Source organism: Leptidea sinapis, chromosome 22 (genome assembly GCF_905404315.1).
Source record: "Leptidea sinapis chromosome 22, ilLepSina1.1, whole genome shotgun sequence".
Taxonomy (NCBI): Eukaryota; Metazoa; Arthropoda; class Insecta; order Lepidoptera; family Pieridae; genus Leptidea; species Leptidea sinapis.
Genome location: NC_066286.1, coordinates 7,369,714 through 7,394,502, shown reverse-complemented (window position 1 = coordinate 7,394,502; position 24,789 = coordinate 7,369,714). Strand labels below are relative to the sequence as shown.

At 34.1% G+C, this 24,789-nt stretch overlaps 2 protein-coding genes across 2 annotated transcripts; one reads left to right on the top strand and one right to left on the bottom strand.

Moving 5' to 3' along the window:
- Positions 1-5,601: 5,601 nt before the first annotated feature.
- On the bottom strand, positions 5,602-7,314 carry LOC126970844 (endoplasmic reticulum-Golgi intermediate compartment protein 2). The gene has a single exon (XM_050816993.1). The coding sequence runs from the start codon at positions 7,208-7,210 to the stop codon at positions 6,053-6,055; it is 1,158 nt and encodes a 385-aa protein (XP_050672950.1). The 5' UTR covers positions 7,211-7,314; the 3' UTR covers positions 5,602-6,052.
- A 2,344-nt stretch (positions 7,315-9,658) lies between these two features.
- LOC126970901 (uncharacterized) lies at positions 9,659-24,789 on the top strand. The gene is made up of 5 exons (XM_050817052.1): positions 9,659-9,861; positions 14,418-14,563; positions 17,111-17,222; positions 18,402-18,491; positions 19,524-24,789. Exons 1-5 carry the CDS (start codon positions 9,754-9,756, stop codon positions 19,614-19,616), a joined length of 549 nt encoding a protein of 182 aa, XP_050673009.1. The 5' UTR covers positions 9,659-9,753; the 3' UTR covers positions 19,617-24,789.

Genomic DNA, 24,789 nt, shown 5'->3' with positions numbered 1-24,789 from the left:
AATCACCACCGCCTCTCGTTTCGAGCGGATGCGTCCCCATTGTAAACAGATTGCCTGCTTCCAGGTTTTCACTTTTATGGGGTTATATTGGCCAGCTATACCCGCTGCTTCGTCAGCAAAGACATAAGTATATATCAGCTAAATCTATATTACAAATCTCTGTTTGTAATTAATTTTTTTAGAGAAAATTTGTGATACTTACCTACTTACAAATGTTTTGGAACTGAATGTAATTTTAATGATTAAAACTTATTCGTTTTATAAGTTAATAGGTAACGGGTTGCACAAACTGAATGAAATGGCGTAGTTAGATGAATTTGTTTTTGTCTTTAGTATTTTTTTATTTTCAACCAGTGTCATTAATTAATAGTTACAAATACATATCGTGTAACCTATACAATTTAAACTTTCAGCACAGCTGTCTTCATTAGATTTAAAGTCAAGAACAGATATTTTGACAGGGTGCAACACGATTATGGTATTTTATATGAGTAACTCAAATATATGTAATTCTTAATAGTTTCCTATTAAATTTTAAACATGGTCGGTTTCTTTATAATAAAGCACATGGACAAAATCTTTCCATTACGACGTAAATTTGAGCGTGTGTTGCTTTTTGTGTCTTTATTTACATTCAAGACATTTGACTTCCATTTTGATATAAAGTGAAATGTTATCGGAGATTATAAAGATACGTTAGCAATGGTTGTGGCTTCGCGCACGCAAATCATTATCGAATCCCATCTACAACATAAGCAATTACCAAACACCAAAACTGGTGTATAGGAACTGCCAAAAAAAATCTAAAAACTCCCACAGCAAATGCATTCTTATGAGCATATAGTAGGTATTCTGTACTCATAGTTGTACATTTTTGAAATTAATCTATATACAAACTAGTAAAAAGTTATTTATCTTGTTTCTTTGTACCTGGATCCCTGTTACACGCAAGGAAGCAGGCACCAGACTACAAACAAGCAAGCGTGACGAGTACCAATATTGACAATGGGTTGAAAAGGACAGTAGATTTACTAACCTGTTGCTATAGAACGAGATAACCGTTATCTGTTTGTAGTTTTAAAACTTTTTTGTAAGTATTTCTATTTCGTACCAAACTTTAAAAAACTACAGATTACGCCAAACCTAATGGCCGCATGTGAGAACTAGCGCATTTTTCTCGAGAGGAGGAAAAGATATTTACGTATTTGGGCCCCGAAACAGGGTCCATAATACTATGTCGGATTACTTCACAGTGGGGTTTTCAAGGAATTTTATTCCACGTGCAACCAGTCTGTAGAATGAGCTTCCTTGTACAATGTTTCCAGGACTAAGCGGCAAAAAAAGCACGCACACCTTTCTAAAAGGCCGGCAAAGCTCCTATGATTCCTCTGTTACAAGAGAATTTGGGGGACGTTGATCACTTAATATCAGGTGACCCGTACGCTCATCTTTCCTCCATATCCATAAAAAATAGGCACCTACACAGTATATTAAAAAAATACACACATAGAATTTCTTACCGCGAAAACTTGTCACATTGCGGCTGAGTCCAGAAATACTCAAGTGTGTGACATGTTATTGGTATCAAGTAACAAGTATATTACTGACTGGTGCAAATTATAATAAATTATTGTATTTCGAACGACATCGTTTTAAAAATGCACGTCCACTTTTCTAAAAGGCATGAAAATCTGGGCAATGATGAGCACTTAACATAAGTTGACCCATCCGTTACACGGTCATTAGACCAGTGGTTCCCCGCGAGGTAGAGGGTTCGAATCTCAGCCGTGAAATATTTTTTTTCCAGTGAGATGCCCTCTAAAGACCCCGGAATACCTCGCAATCAGGGGAACTTGCCGAGGTCGGCGCCTATTTCTGCCGCGAAGCAGTAATGTGTAAACATTACTGTGTTTCAATCTGAAGGGCGCCGTACCTAGTGAAGTGCAAATGAGTCTTAACATCTTATGTCTCAAGGTGACGAGCGCAATTGTAGCGCCGCTCAGAATTTTTGGGTTTTTCAAGAATCCTTAGCGGCACTGCATTGTAATGGGTATCAATTACCATCAGCTGAACGTCCTGCTCGTCTCATCCCTTATTTTCATTTAAAAAAAAATATTATATAAGTATCTATTATAGATTAAAAAGTACACGTACCTATGTGAAATAGAGTACGGTTTGCAACCAAATTTTATTGTTGTTATGCGCCTCTGTTCAGAGCGTGAGAGCGCTCTGAACGATCGACGCACGTTTCGGTGGGCCAAGCTCTTCAGCAACTGTCTAGTGCGAGTCGCAGCCACAAAGGGTTCCGCACAGTAGTACTCAAGATATAACAATTTAAAATACACTATCAAAATTTCAGCTGAGTAGTAGTAGTATGGTTTCTGTTGATAAGAAACTTGTTTATCGACGAAAGATGGCTAATGGCTATCCAATTATATGTAGGTATCTTCTAAATATTATTACTATCCTTTAGGTTATTGGCTCCGTATTTTAGTATATTTTTTTTATGAAAATAAGGGACGAGATGAGCATGACGTTCAGCTAATTGTAATTGATACGGCCTACCCATTACAATGCAGTGCCGATCAGGATTCTAGAAAAACCCAAAAATTCTAAGCGGCACTACAATTGCGCTCGTCACCTTAGAGGCATTAGATGTTAAGTCTCATTTGCCCAGTAATTTCACTAGCTACGGCGCCCTTCAGACTGAAACACAGTAATGTTTACTCATTAATGCTTCACGGCAGAAATAGGTTGTGGAACCCATAATCTAGCCTAGGCTTCATGTGCAAAGGAGCCTCCCACTGGTGGAATGAAGGTTCCGTATTTATACTAAAGAACTAATAATATCATATTCTAACTGTAGCTGTACGCTTAGGCTTTTTTTATTGAAAAGGAGGACAAACGAGCGTACGGGTCACCTGGTGTTAAGTGATCACCGCCACCCACATTCTCTTGCAACACCAGAGGAATCACAGGAGCGTTGCCGGCCTTTAAGGAAGGTGTACGCGCTTTTTATGAAGGTACATGTCGTATCGTGCCGGAAACGCCGCACAAGGTAGCTCATTCCACAGCTTTGAGCGCCACACATGTAGATGGTGAGGATGATAGCCTAATTTGGGCGTGTCATGCGAAGGTGGAATATCTAGAAAGCCAGGTATTTGTAACGGCTAGATACATTAATGCGTCAAAGTATAAGTACATCATAAAGGTAATACAATCGTAAAAGTATTAAGTGCACAATGAATATTTTCAATATTAGGTACTTGCTGTTTCTCCAATCAATACCGAATCCTTGGCTTGGGTACTAAAATAAATAAAACATACTACTACCGCTTCGGAAACAAATGGCGCTCTGAGAGAGAAGAAGCGGCGCAAGAAACTCTCGCAGCAACAATTATTAACTCCCAAAACAACTTACAATTAGTATATACATGCCTACTTACTAAACACTTAATTGATTTAATCTATTCTATTATTTGAACTATCGGCAACTGGATGTTTATTGCTTGTCAATCGACAAAGGCCTGCTCTAAAGATTTCCACGTATTCCTGTCTCTCGCTAAACGGGTCCATATCGGACCAGCCACTTTCTTGAAGTCATCTTCCCATCTTTTGATTTATCTGCCTCTATTTCTTTTGCCATCTCTTGGGTACCATTCTGTTATTAATTTTTCTTTACTGTCTCGTAACATATGTCCCGTCTAACGCCATTTAAACTGTCTGTATGCAGTGTGTGCATTTTTGAATTATGTTTTCGTTTTTATTTCTTGTAATTTTACTGTATCAATTCTTTTTATAGCTAAAATACTCCTCTCCATTCCATTTTGGCAAACTTTTAATTTAGTTTCTTGTTATTATGTTAGCGACCCGCTTGGGTACTAGCCGCCGGTTAAAGGTATTTTATGTATACGTATGTATAGATGATAGGGTATGATCATGATATTACATAAATAAAAATTTTAAAAATTCAGAACACTATATTTTTTATAGAACTTTAAAAATGGAATTTCATACATACGTTATATCGGATACAGTGTACCTTATGTAATTAACAATAAAAAAATAACAAAATATAAACTTTTAATACCAAGCATTATTGCAAATATTAGAAGCTTGTTTGTGTGGCTTCTTGACACTCAATGGCATTTTTCTAATTTTTTAACATACACTTCATGTTATTTTACATTGAAATTAATAAAATACAAACTACATACTTACTGATGATATGTGATCCCAGTGTCTTTATTTCTTGTAGTATTATTTAAAAAAAAGTTTACACAAAATAAGTGGTTTATATATAAAATCACAATAAGCTCACAAATGAGACCACCTGTGACAAGGACAGTGAGGGGCCAAAAAATCCTGTAATTCATGTGACATAATTTATGCCAGCTAACAGGAATCTGTTGCAACAAATATTTTATATGAAATATTCATAATAAATAACTAGATTTTCAGATCTTAGCAATGTCATACGTGAATAAAATTTACATCAGTACTAAGAACTAAGACATTCAACATTCAACTAAGAGCTATTTCGAGGGTAGTCTTAAAATAAAATAAATAATAATAAAATAATTTGAGACACACACACTGCACATTTTCCATTATATGAGTCATAATAAATTACAAGCCAGGATACCTTGTAAATCTGATCAATTCAATTCAAGTTGTGAGGGATATATATAAAGTAAGCAATGGGGAAGTCTTACAACATAGCAGTCTTTCAGTATTGTCTTATTTTATATATATTTTAGTAAATAAAAGTAGATCCTGTGAATGAGTCAACTTGAGAGTTGAACAAAACATACCAGTATTTAGTAACCATATGTCACTTGAACTGTTGGCTCCGTTGGTAAAATCGCTTAGATGGAACATGAGAGGTTGCGGCTTTGAGTCCCACATCATTCATAAAGATTACAAATTTAATTTATATAATTAAAAATAACAAATTGTCTAAGTAAATGTAGCATTGCTAGGAATTTAACCCATAAATCATATTATAATTTTATAAACGATGGATAATATTTGTAAATAGACTTTTTCTGAGTTTACAGATAATTTATTAAGGTCGTGTTCAAATGTCACAGTGGCAAACCAGGATAGCAAGTTAGGGAGTTATCGGCAAATATATTAATCTCTCTCTCATTTACTGCTTTTCACTTTACAGTCATAAATACTAATTTTAATGGTAATGTCCACCCCAGTAGTCTTTCACATCATAAACAACCAAATTTGTCAACAAGAATCAGGGATATGATGATGATTAATCTTATTTACTTGATATAAATTATCATTTATGGCAGCCCCACTCTTCAGAGGTGCCAAAAATTATATATGTTGACACACCTTGCTAGAAATACTTGGCACCTGGAGACTATACCTGTGTGTCAACCCTAAAGCCTCTGCTGTGGAACACAGTACTCAACACTAATGCCTTCTGATTAATCTTTACAATATATACAAACTAACCCACAATAGTGTTCAAAGCTTTGACCATTAAGTTTCTAGATTAATGTTGTACAAAATGACAAGCTCACACTAATATGATTAATATTCTCTCAAAATAAAAAAAAAATTAACAAAAAAACAACCAACTTCCAAAACAATAGATATAATGTGCACTAAAAAGTATAAAAATAATTGCATATTTTTATACAATCTAATTAATTAATCTAATTCTATTTACGATTATTGTTATTTTTTGAATCGGTGTCCTTCTGCCGCGACCTGCTCTCGCCTCCTCACAACTAAAGCACATCTCAACTATAACTATGTATGTAGTTACAAACCTATCTAGGATGACACTAACTCCGAAAATTACAATAATCGCAACTAAAATTAATTAATTCGGTTGTTGTTGTATGACCTCCTCCTTTTTTGAAGTCGGTTAATAAGTCAAGCCTAACGAAATCTAAAAACATGAAGTAAAAAATGAATATAAAATACATGACTTCACACATATAATACTCTGCATTATGAAATAAGTTTATTATATTGATTTCCCGTTTTCTACAAATATTTATATATACAAAAATATTATACTGCATCATTGTCTTACAAGATCCACCTTACTGTATCCTAGATCTTGTGATAATAACAGAGGATTTGTTTTTGTTATTTCTGAATTTTCACTTAGCCTATTATAAACACTTGGTGCAGCTTTTCTTATAAAAGATGTCCTTAAACATAAAGCAATGGTGTTGATGAAACCAACTATAACATAAATACCACCTATAACTGAGAAAAGCCGTAACATAAATTGAAGTAGATTCTCCCTTTCTTGATACACTTTGACTTTAAGTGCAGCCATGTCATATTTGAAAAATATACCTGGTACCCCGTGTGAGCCTCTAGAGTGGCTTATGGGCCTTTCTAATTCCTTAACTGAATACTGGAATGTTCTTATCGACTCAAATGTAGTGTCTACATCTGTTGGGACAACTTCTACAAAATACTGATACAGAATACTTTCGTCATTTGTTATTCTCTCATCTCCTTCAAGAGGGTATATTATTCCATTGGCTGGGCTTCCAAAACTAAACCTGTGTATCCGATGACTGAAGTTTTGTGGTGTATCATCAAATAACATATTTAAATGTATGTGCCCTCTTGGCAAATGTAAGCTTTTTCCAGCTGTTATATGGAAATTGCCAGCAACTTTGTTAAGTGTCAATACCCCATGAAGTCTGCATGCGTCAGGTCTTCGCTTTGGCTTCACTTTTCGGGGAGGAATCGTCGCTCTGACTGAGCCATGACCTTTTTTCCATAATAACTGCCATATAGAATGATATTCTTGCCTGAGATATGAGTTGATATATTTAATAGCATCAAAAGCGTCTTGCTGCTCTTGAGACAATTCAAACCAAGTGTCTTCTTCTTGGAGTTCACCAAAACCAAACACACTTTGAGATGTGGAGTCTAAAATATCCGCTCCAAGATTGGAGCAAGGCATTGCTACGGTTATATCAATATTAATACGGAGTTTCTCATCAAAATCCGTATCAGGTATAAATTTAAAAACTAAATTACTATCTAGAAAATATGAGACCTCACTATAGACTAGCCACATTATCATAAAAAAAGTAATGATAGAGAATGTACCGCCTACCGGCGTACTGTCCACGTATTCTTCCGGTACCTTAGGAAAAGCATCAAATTCTTTCACTTTATCTAATACTTTTTTCCTTCCTCGATATCTTATCATTTTTATAGCTCAATTATATGTCGTTATCATATAAAGTAATACAATTTTGTGGAAATAAACTAATAATTTAATATAAGATACACATAAAACTTCAAGAGTCAAGAATACCAAATCATGTTTTGTTATCGCGAAATGTCAATGTCAAATCACAAATGTCAAATTACATTTTTTTTCCTACTTCAGGGCATACCGCCTAGTCTTTCCTACAAAGTCAATTACAAATTATTTGGAGTTTGAGATTTTGTTTGAAAGGAGTTGCACTCTTTCATTAAATACACCTATAAGGGTGATAGAAAAACACGACATGCGGCAATCAACTTCAATTCAAATCCATATGTACCTAGCCGTTTTATTCGAGTAAGGTGGTCCTTGCCACTATGATATCGATAAATAAAAAAGTGTGGATATACGAAAGAATGAAGAAACATGTTGGATTAAATTAATGTAGCTCTTGATAGTAGTTGGATTAAATTAATATCAAATTAAGATTGAATGTATGGATTATAGGGACAAATCTTTATTTGCTTATATAAGAATAATTAATAAAATAAATAAATTTCAATTTTTTATACGAAATTTAAATTATAGAAACTTATTTTTACTTATTCACATGCAGGCATGCATAGTATTGGGTATTTTAAGCCCTTTACATAACATTAGACATTTTACACCTTAACTATTATCTGCCTTACAATCACTTGCACATCTAAATGACACCCGTAGAAAAGAAATTATATTGAAGAACGATAATTGCTGAAGAGAAGAGTTGGACTACTCGCCGCCTGGTAAAACTGAAGTTGAATGACAAAAAAAATTGTTTTTGAATTCATAATAACTTTTATTCAATGCTTTATAAGTTTGTCACCCTTTTTTTAACTAACTTTTTAAAGTGTTTGAATTATTATATAAATATTTTCTAGTGATGCATTTTTTTGTGTTATAATCTTCTGCACTCTTGCTGGGTAACTTTTAGTGTTTGAAACTTTGTGAAGAGGTTTGTGATAGTCTCACAATAATCTTTTAAGTATCTTTTTAAGAAAAAAATACAAAAAAAAAGATTAATTTCGACAGAAACGATAGGTGGCATTTTTCGCACAGTTTAATTTTCACTCATTTAATAAAATAAATTATAATAAGAAATTAAAAGTTATATTACTATTAGCACATATCAATATGACGTTGTTATTAAATATTAACAAATATAACTGTATGGGCTCGAACCCTTTGCTTGTCCTAATAATGGGCAAAGAAACGAAAATCAATGCCGCAAATGTCAGGCTGAAAACTTATTAATTACAAAAGTATAAATAAACATCTGAACTCTTTCACTTAAATATGATTTTAACAGATTTAGGGCTCTACTTTTTACTCCATAATGCTTTAGTTTAAGGAGTAAAGGTTCATGGTGGACGCAGTCAAATGCTTTGGACAAATAACACACAATAAATACCCAACGCATCGTGTGACTCTTCCCAGGCGTCAAAAATGTGCTCAATGAGTCTAGTACCCGCATTAATTGTTGATAAGCCCCTAGTGAAACCAAATTGATTTTTGTTCAATAATTTACAAAAATGCATTTGTAGCTGCTGAAAATAAAGTTTTTCATAAATTTTAGTAAAGACAGGCAGCACTGAAGTAGGCCTGAAAATAGCGGAGTCAAAAGTACTGCCCGATTTAAACAAAGGTATTACTTTGCTGTATTTCATGAGGTCAGGGAACACACCCTCACCTTTGCATTCGTTTAATAATGTTGCTAATTCAGGTGCTATAATGTCAAGTATGTATTTTACAATATTATTCGAATTGCCCCATAGGTCCTTTGTATTTTTTGGGTTAATTAATTTTAAGATTTTTAGTATATCGCCTTTAACATACTTAAATTTCAAATCAATGGAAGATACTGGTACGTGTAATTTAAGCATATCATGTGCTGCTTTTGGTAAAGAGTTAAGGTCTTTGGTCGCGATAATCGGGATTTCGGAGAAGTATGTATCAAATTCATCTGCAATTTCTATTTCCGAATTTATGACGCGATTATTAATATTTAAACACATAGAGGTGTTACGGCAATACGATCTACCAGTTTCATAGTTAATTACATTCTAAGTTGCTTTTACTTTATTATTACTGTTTTTAATTTTTTCTGCAATGAAACGTGTCTTCGCTTCATAGTCAAACTAAACAAGAAAAGTCAACTAGTTGTAACTTCTCTAGTCTTGCCGCTTGATAATTGCTCCGAGTCCGAGATGATTCATCACTAGCGTTAAAATTCTATGCTGAAGTGTCATCCGTGAAGTCAGAAACCAGAATGTGATCATTTCACAATAAATTGTCAATTGTCATGTCACACAACTTCAATGATCCTTCAATCTTGTTATGTTGATAGTTGATACGTTAGAATAACTGTCAAGTGTCAACTGTACAGATCAGTGAACACTATTACGTCAACTGTGAGCTATCTTCTAAGTGACGGTTTATGTTACTAAAATTAATTTAAATTCCTTCTATTTATAATTTTATAGAGAGGAATAAGAAACTATTCTATGCAGTCGGACAACGAAGATTGCTCGCTGCATTCATGCTTCGACTCCCTCAAAAGGGCAGTAATGGGCTGCTGCTACAGTATTTGTCATAAAGACTCGGATCCTCAGGTATTTCATATCACAACAAGTTGTATTAGTATTTATTAGATAGAACTTTAGCTAATGAATTGCACATTTTCAACTTTGTGCGTAGCTGTAAATTGTTATTGTTTTCATATTCATTAAATGCAGGGATCGAATGTACGTATTGTTATCAAATTACCTGGTTTATTGCCGTGTTATCTTATGTTTATTAAACTAGAATTGTGTTAATAAGTCATTGTTTTGCATTGTGACCTACTTTAATTATGTTTATCGGGAATGCTTCTCTCAATTACTTTGTTGCTAGTGAGTACCAATATTAACTCAAAACAAAATCTAAACTTTGAACAAATATTATTTAGCTCTATTATATTTCCTATGATTCATGCCTTAGATGTTTATTATAGCAATATTTTATAGTTTTTTGTAATTTTCAATTTGTTAATTATGCTATTATAAAACATTTTTGACTAGAATAATATTTAAACAATGATTATAAAATATCAAAAGTGTATATCTTATCATGTGATAAGCCTTCTATAGATTTGGAAAAGTTTTTTAAAACAAAGGATAATATGACTATATTGTTTGTTTTTTTTAATTAGGTGTCTTGTCTACAAGTGAGCTTATTTAAAAAAATTGTGGAGAGCCAATATATAAGAGATCAATAAAGTGTAGGAATTTATAGAATGTTTTTTTTTTGTAGTAATTTTTGAGTCTAAATTTTAGTATGTATATATTGAAATGAACTTACCATTGTTGGGTATTAAAAAATTAAAATTTTACAGTATAATACTTAATATAATTCAAATCTCATTAAGTTAGAATCCTTAGTACGATGAAAAACTTGCAATGTACCCCGAACTAATTACCTATGTACTATTATCTAGAATTATATTTTGAACTTAATACTATTTCCTCCCATTGATGATATTATATCAAAATCTAACCTGTTAAAACTGTATATTTGGGGTCAGTGATTCTTCAACAAATGACAATGACAAATGAAACATAATTAAATAAAAACTAAATGTGTATGTATGTGTGCGTGTTTAATTCTCAGTGAGTAGGTTACAGTAGACTTTCCGTTTATGAATATGATAATTGCTTAAGATAGGCGGTGGTTTTCTTTTTTACCTGAAAATTGCTTAGCGTGTAGATAAAAGTCTTCTCATGAATCTTATTAAAGGCGTAAGACTTAGAGGAGAGAGCATCATATTGACGTTTCTCAAAGGCTGTTTTATATATTGAGGGGTAGGGTAGCATGTTTTCTAAATGCAGTGCCACTAAGGATTCTTACAACACCAAAAATACTGTGCTGCATCACAATTATGCTCATCTCTTTGAGACTTGATGATTCTAAGCTAAGACTTTACTTACATTAAACTTAGCTGAGAGCAATAAATCCTGAACTTGACTTTCTTTTGGCATTCGGCTGTCTTAGCTTAAGCTCAATGTAATTTCAGCTGTAAATTGACTATAAAAATGAAATCAAAGATTATGTTAAGCTTACACTCAGTTAAGTTATATGTAAGTTAAGACAGTATGTGCTATAGATCTGGTTTTTTTTTATATGGAATAGAAGGACAAACAAGCGTACGAGTCACCTGGTGTTAAGTGATCACCGCCGCCCACATTATCTTGCAACACCAGAGGAATCACAAGAGCGTTGCCGGCCTTTAAGGAAGGTGTACGCGCTTTTTTGAAGGTACCCATGTCATATCGTCCCAGAAACACCGCACAAGAAAGCTCATTCCACAGCTTCGTAGTACGAGGAAGAAAGCTCCTTGAAAACGACACTGTGGAGGACCACCACACATCCAGATGGTGGGGATGATATCCAAACTTGTGGTGTGTCTTGCGAAGGTGGAATGCTAAGTTTTATTAGCCCAATAATTTCACTTGGTGTAGCTATAGCTTAAAAGATGCAGCTTTGGATCCCATCTAGCTGCTATCCCTTGCAATAAAGTCACCCCCTGGTGATACTCATTATACATTCTCATTAAGATAACTGTGTCTTTGTGTTTTGCTTATATAATACAGTTTTTTAGAGTTTACTGAATAATTTGTATGTAAAGGCACATAAGCGAATTTTCTAGAAACTGATAATTATAATGTTGACTCCAGGAAAAAACAAATCTTTTTATGCCTTCTACTCAGTTAAGTCCAGTTACTAAGTCTTGTTCGGCAATCTATATGCTTTTACAACATGATACCAGAAAATGTTCAAAACAAATGTGCTATGAAATTCAAAAGTACTGTAAGAGACATTTATGTGGTAAAGGTTACTATAACATAAATGACTTTCGCAATGATACCACAGATTGGGAATCGAGAGACAAACCTCACACTATTTAAATTATAAATTAGATTATAATAAAAAGTTATATATAAAAAGAAGAAAACTGCCGAGTGTTCAGTAAAAAATGAGTTAAAGATAGAGATAGCCTTTATTTCTAGATATTAGTTATGTGGTAACATGTTTATTTTTTTATTTCCTCTATTTTCTAACAATATATCTAGCTTGTCCACTGACATTGACCTCCTCTAGGACCTTCCAGTGCTCTCTTTCCAGCGCTACTCTACTCCAAACTGGCCCAGCAACCTTCTTTATGTCATCTTCCCACCTTAGTATCTGTCTGCCTCTCTTTTGTTGAGCATCTCTCGGGTACCAATGGGTGAGTTTCTGTGACCACTTGTTTGGGCCTCTGATCATATGACCCGTCCATTTCTACTTAAGTTTTTTCACAGTTTTTGTTATGGGGATCACCTTTGTTTTTTCTCTTATGTCCGTTAGTCTTTCTCTGTCCTTTAATTTTATGTCCAATAGGCTCCTCTGCATGGTGTTTTGGCGTACTTCCAGTTTTCTCATATTTTTGCTTGAAAAAATCAGTTAAAGTTGTACAAAAAGTATTTATATAATTAGATCTACATATTACCAATCAAACTGGAACAATAACAAGTTTACAGTTCCTTCACTCACAATTTCATTGGGTAATGACAATAAATAATAGTTGCAATGCATAAATCAAGTAATAAATTCTCTATTTTATAGTTCAGTTATTTACAATTGACATATTATATCCTATATCTTATTTTATACTTCACTAATTAAGGTTTTTTTTATTGGTTCTACGTCATGGCAATCTGTTATTTCAAACAATAAGCCACTGGCTGCATATATCTGCTGAAAGAGTCATTGTCGAGAGCCCGAAATTGATGTAAAATTACTATGCTTCAAACTATCCATTTATTATTGATATCTTTTACTGAGATTTGTGATATCATGTCTCTTAAGCCTGGTGAACTGAATGCCACCCTTTCCGCTCAAAGACTTGGCTAGCTCATTGACATGTGTTGTTAGTTTGTGCTGGTATTTCAGGCTAGTTTGGGTTATTTCTTGCCGGACAGTTTTTAATGTTGAGGTCTAGGTACATGTATTTGTTACTAATACACTGTGGGATACAGAACATGGTTTTTGAACTAATTAATTAATATATTTATTGTTGAATTGTCTTAAATTTTTGTGAAAAATTGAATGCTTTTAAAATAATGTGTTTTTTTATGTGGAACTTTTTGGGTGATTCTAATAAAGTGGACTGTCTAAATAAGTTCTAATTCATAGTACTGGTATGTTATTATCAATTATATGCAGGGGTGTGCATTGGTTTTCTAGCAATGTAGGCACTGTAGATCTAACTAGTTGTAGTTGTGCTTTATTACGACATTATTTGTATGAAAAGCTGCTGCTTTGTATATGCAACCTATACACGGACTACCGTAGGTAGTAAAAGAATTTTAACACTAGTGCTATATTTTTTTATTGAAAAAGGAGGACGGGTCATCTGGTGTTAAGTGATCACCGCCGCCCACATTCTCTTGCAGCGCCAGAGGAATCACAGGAGCGTTGCCGGCCGAAGGTGTACGCACTTTTTTAAAAGGTACCTATGTCCGCACAAGGAAGCTCATTCCACAGTATTGTAGTACGTGGAAAAAAGCCTCTTGAAACCAACACAGAGCACTGGGTCGCCGAAAATTCGAGCTGCTCTGCGTTGCACGTGGTCAAATGGATCGAGCTGATACTGGGGTGCGCCAGAGAGATGACAGCAATACTCCATAAGTGGCTGGACCTGCGCTTTGTAGAGCGCCAGAATGTGGGACGGCTTGAAGTATTGCCGTGCTCTATTTATGACGCCCAGCTTCTTCGAAGTCAAATTGGGCTTTGCACTCGATGCAATTTGCAGCAGATGACCAAGGAATTGGCAATCGCTCGAGATTTCGAGTATTCCGATACTAGGATGTGTTATTTAGGTTCATAACGAGGTAGGCACTGCCTAAGTTCCTATATGATATGCACGCCCCTGATTATATGTATGATAGGCGTAATGTGGATTGACATACAATAAACAACTATGTCGTCTATGTTAGTATATTCCAAGTCTATGTCTTTGAACATACTAAACACAAATGGGATTTACATTTATTAGTGACCCTTACATTTATTTTTCTTGCCATTTTTAAGGCATTTTTAAGGTCTACCTTCATTCTAGTGCATATTTAATCGAAGCCTTTATGCTTTGCAGGAAAATGTGGTGAATGAAAGGACATATTTGCTGGAGGTTCCTGAACAGCAACAAGAAACACCATCCCCTGCAACATGTGCCTCGACACCACCCAGGAAACCAGACGAGCAAAGTGCACTTAATAGAATATTACACGAAACTGCCACGTAAGGCTTTTTCATTTGACTTTTTTGCCATTTGACTGTTTAATCTATATATATATAAAAGAGAATGTATGTTTGTATGTTCCCTAATAACTCCTTAACTATTCGACCGATCTCAATGAAATCTTTTGTAATAGATTCGTTGAAGCTCAAGGAAGGTTTACATATATAATTTATATGGCAAAACAACGTTTGCCAGGTCAGCTAGTATATAGTAAAGGAAAAGGTTCTTACAGTTATTGGAAAGAAAATATTGGGTTTGTTCGAGAGAGAGAATGGCATTGACGTACAATAAACAACTAGAATCCCAATTGCCTATTAAAAGAGTCCCATAATTTTCCGAATTTGTTAATTTAATGGGGAGCTTACCTAAAATACGACACTCCATCCTTTTTATGTTTGGATATGCTATTATTTGGACAGTTTTTCACGGTCATTGCGTGGCGTTGTATTCAAAGCGCGATCGACACACAACTGAACGGAAACTTTGCCTTATAGACGCGTACGCGGAGTTTTGTTTCAGACAATTTTTGAGTGTGATTGTGAGAGTTGTTAATTGTACGTCAATGAAAGATGGATATATCTTTTGTGTGGGAGGCTCCTTTGCACAGAATGCCGGCTAGATTATAGATACCACAACGGCGCCTATTTCTGCCGTGAAGCAGTAATGTGTAAGCGTTATTGTGTTTCTTTCTGAAGGGCGCCGTATCTATTGAAATTACTGGGCAAACGAGACTTAACATCTTATGTCTCAAGGAGACGAGCGCAAGTGTAGTGCCGATCAGGATTTTTGGGATTTTCAAGAATACTGAGCGGCACTTCATTGTAATGGGCAGGGCTTATCAATTCGCTGAACACCCTGCTCATCTCCTCCGTTATTGCCATAAAAAAAAAATGTACCACCCGACCTATGGTTATTATTATGATTTGGGGTTTAAAATGCACCTTAATCCTAGAATCTATTATGCCTGGTTATGACCTATGGTTAGGGCTTAAAGGCATCCTCCATCGAAGAATTGTCTCCCTCTGAACTCTCGATTAAACAACCGGGCTAGTCTGTAATGTGAAACCCTGAAACCAATTCACAGTGAATCGGTTACTTCCGCAGAGTAACGCCAAACTCAATAAATATTCCATCTTTTTAACTCCAGACCGCTTTCGTATGTCTCTCATTTCTACCGCACTTAGTCTGTTTACATTTTTCTTCTGCATAAAACTTTCCTGACTATATCTTAGTATTTCATTATTTTTTAAGATAATATAGGATGCGTGAAGTTTTTTTTATTCATCTATATACATACCTTTAGATTCGTTCAGTAGATACCTTTCTGATCTCATTGTAATTCCTGTTTAAAAACGTAAACAATTATTTATTATGGTTTTTTAATACTAGATTTATAGGCACATAAGTGAATTTGCCAGAAACTGTCATAACCATAATGTTAACACCAGGAACAGACATAAACTGATGATGCCTACTACACGGCTAAGTCGAGTTAGTAAGTCTTTTGTGGGGCGATGTATATGCTTTTACAACAAGATCCCAGAAAATGTTCAAAACAAAAGTATTTCGTTATTCAAAAGAATTATAAACCACGCGTGCTCCTGCCCGTGTATGCATGCCTGGTTATTCTTGGCTCGTTCTAGCGAACAAACCTTATTTTCAATGTAGCTCCATGGGAATGTTTGGACCTGAATAGCTTTTGATCCCGAGAACCTAGAAAACAAACGATTTAAGCTTTTCTCATCAAGACCTTTCGAACAGTATATTTCTTTTCAACGACTATGGGGGAGTCTATACCTATTGATACATGATAAGATACATAATAGCTTTAAGGGTAAATGGTAACACTTCTATAATAAAGTCCCAGCCACTGTTCAGGCATTATCTATAAATAAATTTAAATGTTTTATATAAAAATGGCTCTGTCGTAAATCCTATTACTCCACTGCTGAATATCTAAATGATCGAACAACCTGGGACTAGATTGTGATTATTTTATAGCGATAGAAATGGTTGTACAATATTGTATATTTTTATTGAAAAGAGCCCAAAAAAAGAATGCTGGGAGAGTTTCTTGCGCCGCTTCTTCTCTCTCAGAGCGCCATTTGTTTCCGAAGCGGTAGTAGTATCTATTACTTATTAGAAATGACATCAAAAAGAATTCTAAAGGAATCAATTTTGAGAAAATAAATGCCTTTATGCCTTTATTGTCGTTGCTGAGTAATAAATTTCTCCAGAGTAACTTTATACTGTGCTGCAATATTCGAGGATGCTACGGACAACACTGTTGTAATCGAGTATAGATAAACTGGGATCCTTAAATATTAAATATTTTCATTTGTCTGAAGACTAGGCTATATATCTTTGACGCTTTAGATGTTATTTGTTCTATGTGTGGGCCAGAGACCAAGGTCTCATACTTTCACGACGTTCACTTTATGGTACGCTCTGTTAAATTTTTATGAATTAAAAATATATTTAAATTAGTTTTTAAGTTGTAACAAAATTGCTGGCCACACTAGTTAAATAGAGTGTAAACATTACAGAAACGTGATCGATGTCGGGGCGCTGGGTCCGTACTCGCTGGAAGCGAACGCGTACAGCGAGCGAGTACGGGCGTACACAGCGCGTGCGGCCGCCGTTGCCTTGCCTATGCCCGTACGTATGATATACACTGTTAGGGAATCAACACACTTACATACCGCGGCCACACATTGGACACAACAGCGTCGGCGCTTGGCTTTAAGGCTTAGATCTATAGAGCGGATTTAGACTTTGCTCAGACTTTACTCGAAAGTAAAACGACGACGAGTAAAATGACGACCCATATAGCCGAATGGTTATTGACCCTGACTACTAAGCTAGGTCCCGGGTTCGAATCCCGGTAGGTGCAATCATTTATATGATGAATATGGATGTTTGTTTCCGAGTCATGGATGTTTACATGTATTTATGTATGTTTAAGTAAGTATATTGTATTAAATATATCGTTGTATTGTACCCATAGTACAGGCTATGCCAAGTTTGGGGCAAGATAATTTGTGTCAAAAGTGTGTCAATATTATTAAAACTTAGATGAGTGTAAGTGTTTACTTAATGTATAATTTGTTTGAAAATTTCCAAAATTCAATTATATACTTACATTTTTTATGATTAAGGTTAAGGTAAAGCTCTACTCATGCGTTCATTTAATGTCTCCATTGTATACGTTTATGCGACGCTTTACATGGTCGGGAACTCTTGTGATTCCTCTGGTGTTACAAGAAATTGTGTTGCGGTGATCACTTACCACCAGGTGACCCGTATGTTCGTTAGTCCTCCTCTACCAAAACCTCTACTCTACCTAAACAACAAATCATTTTTTTAAGCTGTGGCTATTTCTAATTTATTGCTACTTCAACTATAATTTTGAGGTTCAACTATAATTTTGAGTTATACATATACGACAGATGATTTTAAAACTTTAAGCTTCTAGGAATATTCGCTAACTGAGGCTATAAAGTCCAACCACATACCATCAGGTGACGAGAACGAAAATCGAAAAATTGCGAAAGAGCGCCATCTAGTGAAAGTAGAGGAAAACATAATAGACGCCATACAAATCGTAGGTAACTTTTACGCGATCGAATAGGTAAAAAATGTCAAACTTGGCACTCAGTATGTCTGTCCTTTCTGCTGTGTTGCTCTTCCCTAAAGAACCATATTATCTTTATAATATTTTATAAGTATCTTTAGGTATTTTATGTTAAAAAAGTGTGATGAATCTAAAACTGGGGCACAACTAATTAGTATTTAATGGATCTGGATTGTAGTAAAGTAGTTTCTTCTATTTTACAGAGCACAGCCAAGCTGTTAACAGATCTGCCGCCCGCTACGGCTCGGATGATACTGGTGGGTCCACCACCAGACCCCGCCGACAAAGACTTGGTATGTACCACATTTTATTTCTAATTATTCTGATAATACATTATGTGACCTGCCTCTAACACATACCACCTAGAATCTAGATAAAACAGTCACTCATGTGCCTCATCCAGTAAAGTACAGGAGTGGCCAACTAAATATACTCGAAAATATGAGATGAACAATCGTGTGATAAAGGTTACTATAACATAAATAATTTTCTTAATGATATTATCGGCTGGGAATGGAGCGAACACACTTAGGCTATGTAATTATAAATTTTATTGTATGATACTAAATATTATATTGTAATTAAATTAAGAAAAAAAAAGCCCGCTGAGTTTCTTGCGCCCGTTCTTCTCAGGTCTGAGGCATACTATTTCGAATGGGTGGTAGTTTTTTTTGACGTTCAATAAGTGATTTTAAATCCTAACAATGAGGAATAATATGCAGGAAGCGAAACAAACCGAAAAAAAAACTGACGAATCATTGAAAGATTATTATGCTTCGTCGATACTGTTGTACAGTTGTCGAAAAATAATAGTATACTATTTATGATTATTTTAAGAGTACCTTAAGATTGATTTGATTGGCGTTAACGGCCGTTTCCAATATTCAGTCTATCTACGGTTGTGGCCTACTTGAGATAAAAATCGTAACTATCGTTGACTTTTCAGTCAGAATAAACTTATCGACGGTAACTCACCTTATCCGTACACGCTGTCTGTCAATGGGAGGACGTATAGCTTACCAGCGATAGAAGTTTGTATGGAAATTGCAATTCACGCGTCCAATATACGGCGATAAGAATGACTTATCGGGTATATTGGGACAGCTTCAGATTATTGACAGCTAATTAGTGACAGTAGAAGGTAGTAATTTATCTCTATCTGCAGATAGTATATTGGGAACAGGCGTTAATGATTCACAAGTCTGTCCCGTCAACGTAACAATATGTCTCACGATTGTCTTCTGTTTTGGTGCGATATGGATGGGAAAGTCTCATATAACTCTCCTTGCTGCAAATGTCTCTTTTTATAACTCTCTTTGTTACAGATTACGAATGCAGTAAAGAAAGCGGCGGCGGCAATTTCAGAGCTACGCGTCGAACATCACGAGGACCTGGTGGTGCCGTTCAGGGTTCCGTAGCAAAGGAGCGGGGCTTCGATATCCGAAGACGAACGCCCCTACTGACGTCACATGTGCGCATGGAACTAAATAAAATAACGCAATTCTAAAAATTAACACGATTGTTTAAATGTTTTAAGAATCTCATACAGGTGTCCTAAACATAATTGAGATTTTTTTTGCGTTATGTACATTAACTTCAAGATTACATTTTTTTTTGTAGAATACGGTTCAGCTGTTGCGGCTTTCCACCAGTATCGATAATAATTTAGTTGTTTAGCCTAAGGCTAATATCTATATGCGCACTTAGACTTTGCTCAAACTTTACTTATGTAAAACGTAGCTGCGTTCAAGTATAGCATAATCTATCATTTCTTTTTCATAGTCATTTGGCAGCTGAAATTACGAGTCAATTTCGCGTTTTATCACACTCAGCTAAGAATTACTTAAATAAGTCTGAGCAAAATCTAAGTACGCTCTATAGATTCTTAGTAGGTTTAATCCAAAAACATATTCCCAAATCTCAGAATACAGAACAAACCGGAAGGAGTGTTCAATCACATTTCTGCGCATCGCATTGTGTCCAAAATAACTCCCTCCCCGCGCCTCACTCCCCGCTCGGTTCCACCAACGCCCCATACATTACCGTTTTTTGGGCCTAGTTAAAAAAATTTTTTATTAAAATAATTGAAAATATGCTATTTACAAATGACTTTGGTAACGTAATCCTATTCGATTTCTTAGCATGCCTGGTATCATTTTTGCAAGTAATAACGATATACAATGGTGTAATTATTTAAAACCTGCAACTAGTTGTAAATAGTGCGTCTGTCCGCCATTGCTAATTGACAATTAAACAAACTACGCCGCACCGGTGTAGTTTACCACGCCGCACTGTTTGCCGCGTTGACGATTTCTAGTTTAAATGGGGAACGATCACGAAAACGTGATCTGGAAAGTTCTTGAAACTTCGGGTTAACTAAGATAATATTATGTAACTTTTACGCAAAATCTAATGTTAAAACACTCGTTTTTACTCGCGTTAATTAAAGATAAAAAAAGGTGTCTAGTTTGTTCTGTATGCTGTGCCCCACACTAAACGATGACTTAAAATATCCTAATGTTTCAAAAATAATGAATTTTATATGTAAAAATAAACTATAATATGTAAATTATTTAACACTTATTTGTTTAGTATATATGGAAATATATTATACAACTGAAATAATTAAAAAAGACTGTCTTCCATAATTAAGATGACAGAAATATAAAATATATAATTTTTTTGGATTCCTACTTGTTATATTGTAATATCAGAATAACGATATCATTTTATAGATAGTACATATAGATATTTAGAAAATTTTGTACATGTCTGATTATATAAGATAAAACTTAATAAAATGTTGAACTTTTCTGCAAATGCACACATATTAGCCAATAAGAATGTAACATGAGGCCAAACTCAACAGATATAGAACGTCGCGTGCAGAGAGATGGGAGTCCGCGTATGGGTGTCAGTGGTTATAAACATTTTGCATACATATTAATTGCTTGTTTAATGAATAAAGCTTAGGCTGATTTCTGCTATTATGCATGGTATTTGTAAAGATTCTGGCTTTACTAACGCCTTTTTATTAAAGCCATTTACGGATGAGTATAGGTTGATCATCGATACAATAACGGAGTAGGTCCATTGAGAGGTCATAAAAAACTTAAGCGTTTATGGCTCAATATTTTTATTCTAATACTTCTGGTCATCTAAAACGAACCTAATTTAAAATATAGTTATATCATAGATTAAAAAGGTATCTATCTTTCTAAGTTGCATACATTTTACAACTACCCTTCAAATAAAATAATGTGTATTATAATTGGACGTAATTCCAGAATAAAATTCCAAACCACCAGTTAAGAACACAAACCTAGTCAGTCACATGATTCATATTAACGGACTGACAAAAAATGGCAGCCCTACTGTAACTCTTTAAATGACATCATGACTTAGTAGGCCAACCCACATTTATGGAACACACTTAATACTTATTAAACTTTAAACATAAAATCCTTAAAATTTGATGTCCAATTGAATAATCAAACCATTTAAAAGTTAAATGAAAAGATTTATTTATTTCATTTTTACCTAGACTTTACTGAAGTCTATACTAATTAGTCTCTATGTCAAAACAGATTTCTAACTTTATTTCTTTCCCTGTAACATAGTATTAATTTATCTTTATATTTCTGGTCATCTAAAACGACCTTAATTACAAATATACTCATATAAAATAATAATTAGAAAAGCAAACCATTTAAAATTGAAGTAATACAGTTTCAAGTTTAAATTTTTGTACCTTTACGGCACATGTGAATTCAATTGTGGATTTTTTAAAACAGAGAAAAAATTAATAGAACATAATATTAGTTTTATAATAATGCTAACAATTTTTCATATTGTTTTTCTGCTCTTTGTGAAAATTCACTAGAATGCTACCTGAAAATACTAAATTTCCAATAGGTTCGCGATGTTGCCAAACATATAAATTTTGGTATGTATAAAATTAATTAGTTCAGTTTTTTTTTACTTATTGTGTATTATAAGTATTACAGAAAGATGAACGGATTTTATGTAGATATTAATGATCATTCGCTTATGAAATATGATGACTTCATGAGAATTATTAATACTACAGGGTTTCTAAGTGACACACCTAGCGTTTGTGACCACCTTAGAATGACTAAATTAAACTTACCTCTATATTGACTGTTAATTTACATGTAAAGCACTTTTCGTTCCGTTTCGAATATGTGCTTACTGAAACCCGAGTGTCGCAATTACGACAAGTAATTGGACGTAATCCCAGAAAAACGTTCCAAACTACAATGATGTCGAAATTGAGTTAAGAACACAAAACTGGTCACATGACTCATATGAATATTAACGGACTGACAAAAAATGGCAGCCCTACTGTCACTCTTCAAATGACTTCATGACTTAGCCCAACCCACATGTATGGAATACTAATAATATTTATTAACTTTAAACACGCAATCCTTAAAATGTGATGTGATGCTTGGAACGTTTTTCAGGAACTATGTCCAATTAATTCAATGTTTGAAATTGTTGTTTAACTCTGGCTGACTGGAATTTTCTTTAGTCCATAAATTTAGTATAGGTACTGGCATAATAGACAAACTCTCTTTATTATCGCGAGACTAAATTTTAAATGTTCATGTGTGCCAGTTTTACAGATGTGTTAGTGTGTTATTGAAGTGTGTAGTATTTTGCTTTTGGTCAATCCCTATGACAAATATGGATAAGCCGCGTCATATTCACGTTAAACCAGGGTTTCCTTGAATTATCCATCATGAAGAAATACAATACTAAGAATTTCTCAGTTTATTGAAGCACAACTGCTAGTATAGATATGAAACGTCTTTACATAAAACAACCGCTTTTATAGCTTCCGTACAATAGATGAAACAGAGTAGATACAACTTCTTTTAAAACACAAATAAAATTAGGTATTGTAAAATAATTCCTAAATACAGTTCAATAAATGTTTTAGTGAATTTATATAACTTTAAATGATTTATATAATAGTTTGTTCATTTAATTTGAACAAACATTACGAAGTAAGAAGATGGCGCTGCAAGCAAGTTTCGAAATACAATAATTAAGAAAGACTTATTGCATAAAATAATAACTTTTGATACAGAAAAACGATATCAATTCTAATACAAATTAATTTGAACATTTACACATTCAATTAAGTATTTTAACAATAAATGAAGCATCTAACATCTTCAAACAATTCAAACAGTCAAAACAGTGTCTATTAAATTAGTTAGACCTTAATAAATAACAGTTTTATGTTTACAAATAGCTATTTGTATTTAAATCTTATATATTTCAGATATATCTATAATAATATATTAATTTTAACGATAAACTAAAACATAAATATCAATAGTTGCAAACAATTGACGGTAGGTGGCGATTTGCGCCTGCGCGTTCTACGAAGATGGCATTGATCCACGCAAGTGGCATTGAAGAGTCAAAATTTACCTGTGAAATTTATTTGCGATTGTTTTTGTATATAACAACAAAATCGAATACAGAACACGACACCATTATATTTTTTAATTAATATCCGTTAAAACACAGTATAATTACGATAAAAACACTAAAACTAAAACGCGGTCCAGTTTGACAGGAGACTAATGGACACTAAATGATTAAAAACGGTTTTACGGTTCATCTATTCCGTATCTTTCTCACACTAAGTTTTTGTGTAAGGATAGCTATCTCACTCTCACACAGCATTCGTCTATTACGCTAGTATACTAAGTTTATGGTCTAGCCTTATTGGGCTATCTATTACGGATGACTGATATGTTTTTAATATACCATTGATTTTGATTAAACATTAAGGGCCATACAAATAAACTTGGCCTTAAAAGTGTCTATTTGTAAACATTTTGCAAATTCATTCTCAGGTACTTTATACCAAGTTGATTTGTAAGGCCGATAGAATTTTACAGTACTAGCTGAAATTCTCAATTCTCTCAATAGAGAATTATTATGGTGTCGCTTATCGGTCTTTCTCATCACATTCTATTGCTATCACATGCGGTGGTAGCACTGCCGTGTTCAATAACGTATCTCTAGTGACGGATAGATTACTATCACCGCTTAATGACAAAATCTTATCTTTCCATAGTTATAGTCCAATGCTATCTGTCGATAGGTTTCAATAACCTATGTAAGTAAGCATAAAAGGATAGAATTGTCTACCTCTAGTAAGTTAAACTAAGGATAGATAGGTTATTGAAAACAGCCTTTAGTCGATCGAAGAGTAGAATCGCAGATGAAAGCTTTTTTTGCTAACGGTACTGCAATAATTGCAACGAAGAACCGCTATTTTATTTTCTCTATTGTCTATGCTTCTCACTTGAGTCTATATTAAATTTTGTATCGAAAAATATTTAAATTTATTTAGAATTGTTTCTCGTATTGTAAAATGTTCCGTGGGCTTTATTTACCTCATTATTATCCCCATATGTTATAGTGATATTATGTTGTATATAAAATGTAAACTATAGCCATTATATTATATTATGTAAATAAACTAATTGAGTTGAAATGTGATTTTGCATGGTTCTAAATAAAATTATTTCTGAAATTAAATAA

Excerpts from the sequence above, each read along its gene's own strand:
- LOC126970901 (XM_050817052.1), top strand. The coding sequence starts at position 9,754 with ATGCAGTCGGACAACGAAGATTGCTCGCTGCATTCATGCTTCGACTCC. Across the intron at positions 9,862-14,417 it reads ATAAAGACTCGGATCCTCAG|GAAAATGTGGTGAATGAAAG; the intron begins GTATTTCATATC and ends TATGCTTTGCAG. Across the intron at positions 18,492-19,523 it reads ACCCCGCCGACAAAGACTTG|ATTACGAATGCAGTAAAGAA; the intron begins GTATGTACCACA and ends TCTTTGTTACAG.
- LOC126970844 (XM_050816993.1), bottom strand. The coding sequence starts at position 7,210 with ATGATAAGATATCGAGGAAGGAAAAAAGTATTAGATAAAGTGAAAGAA.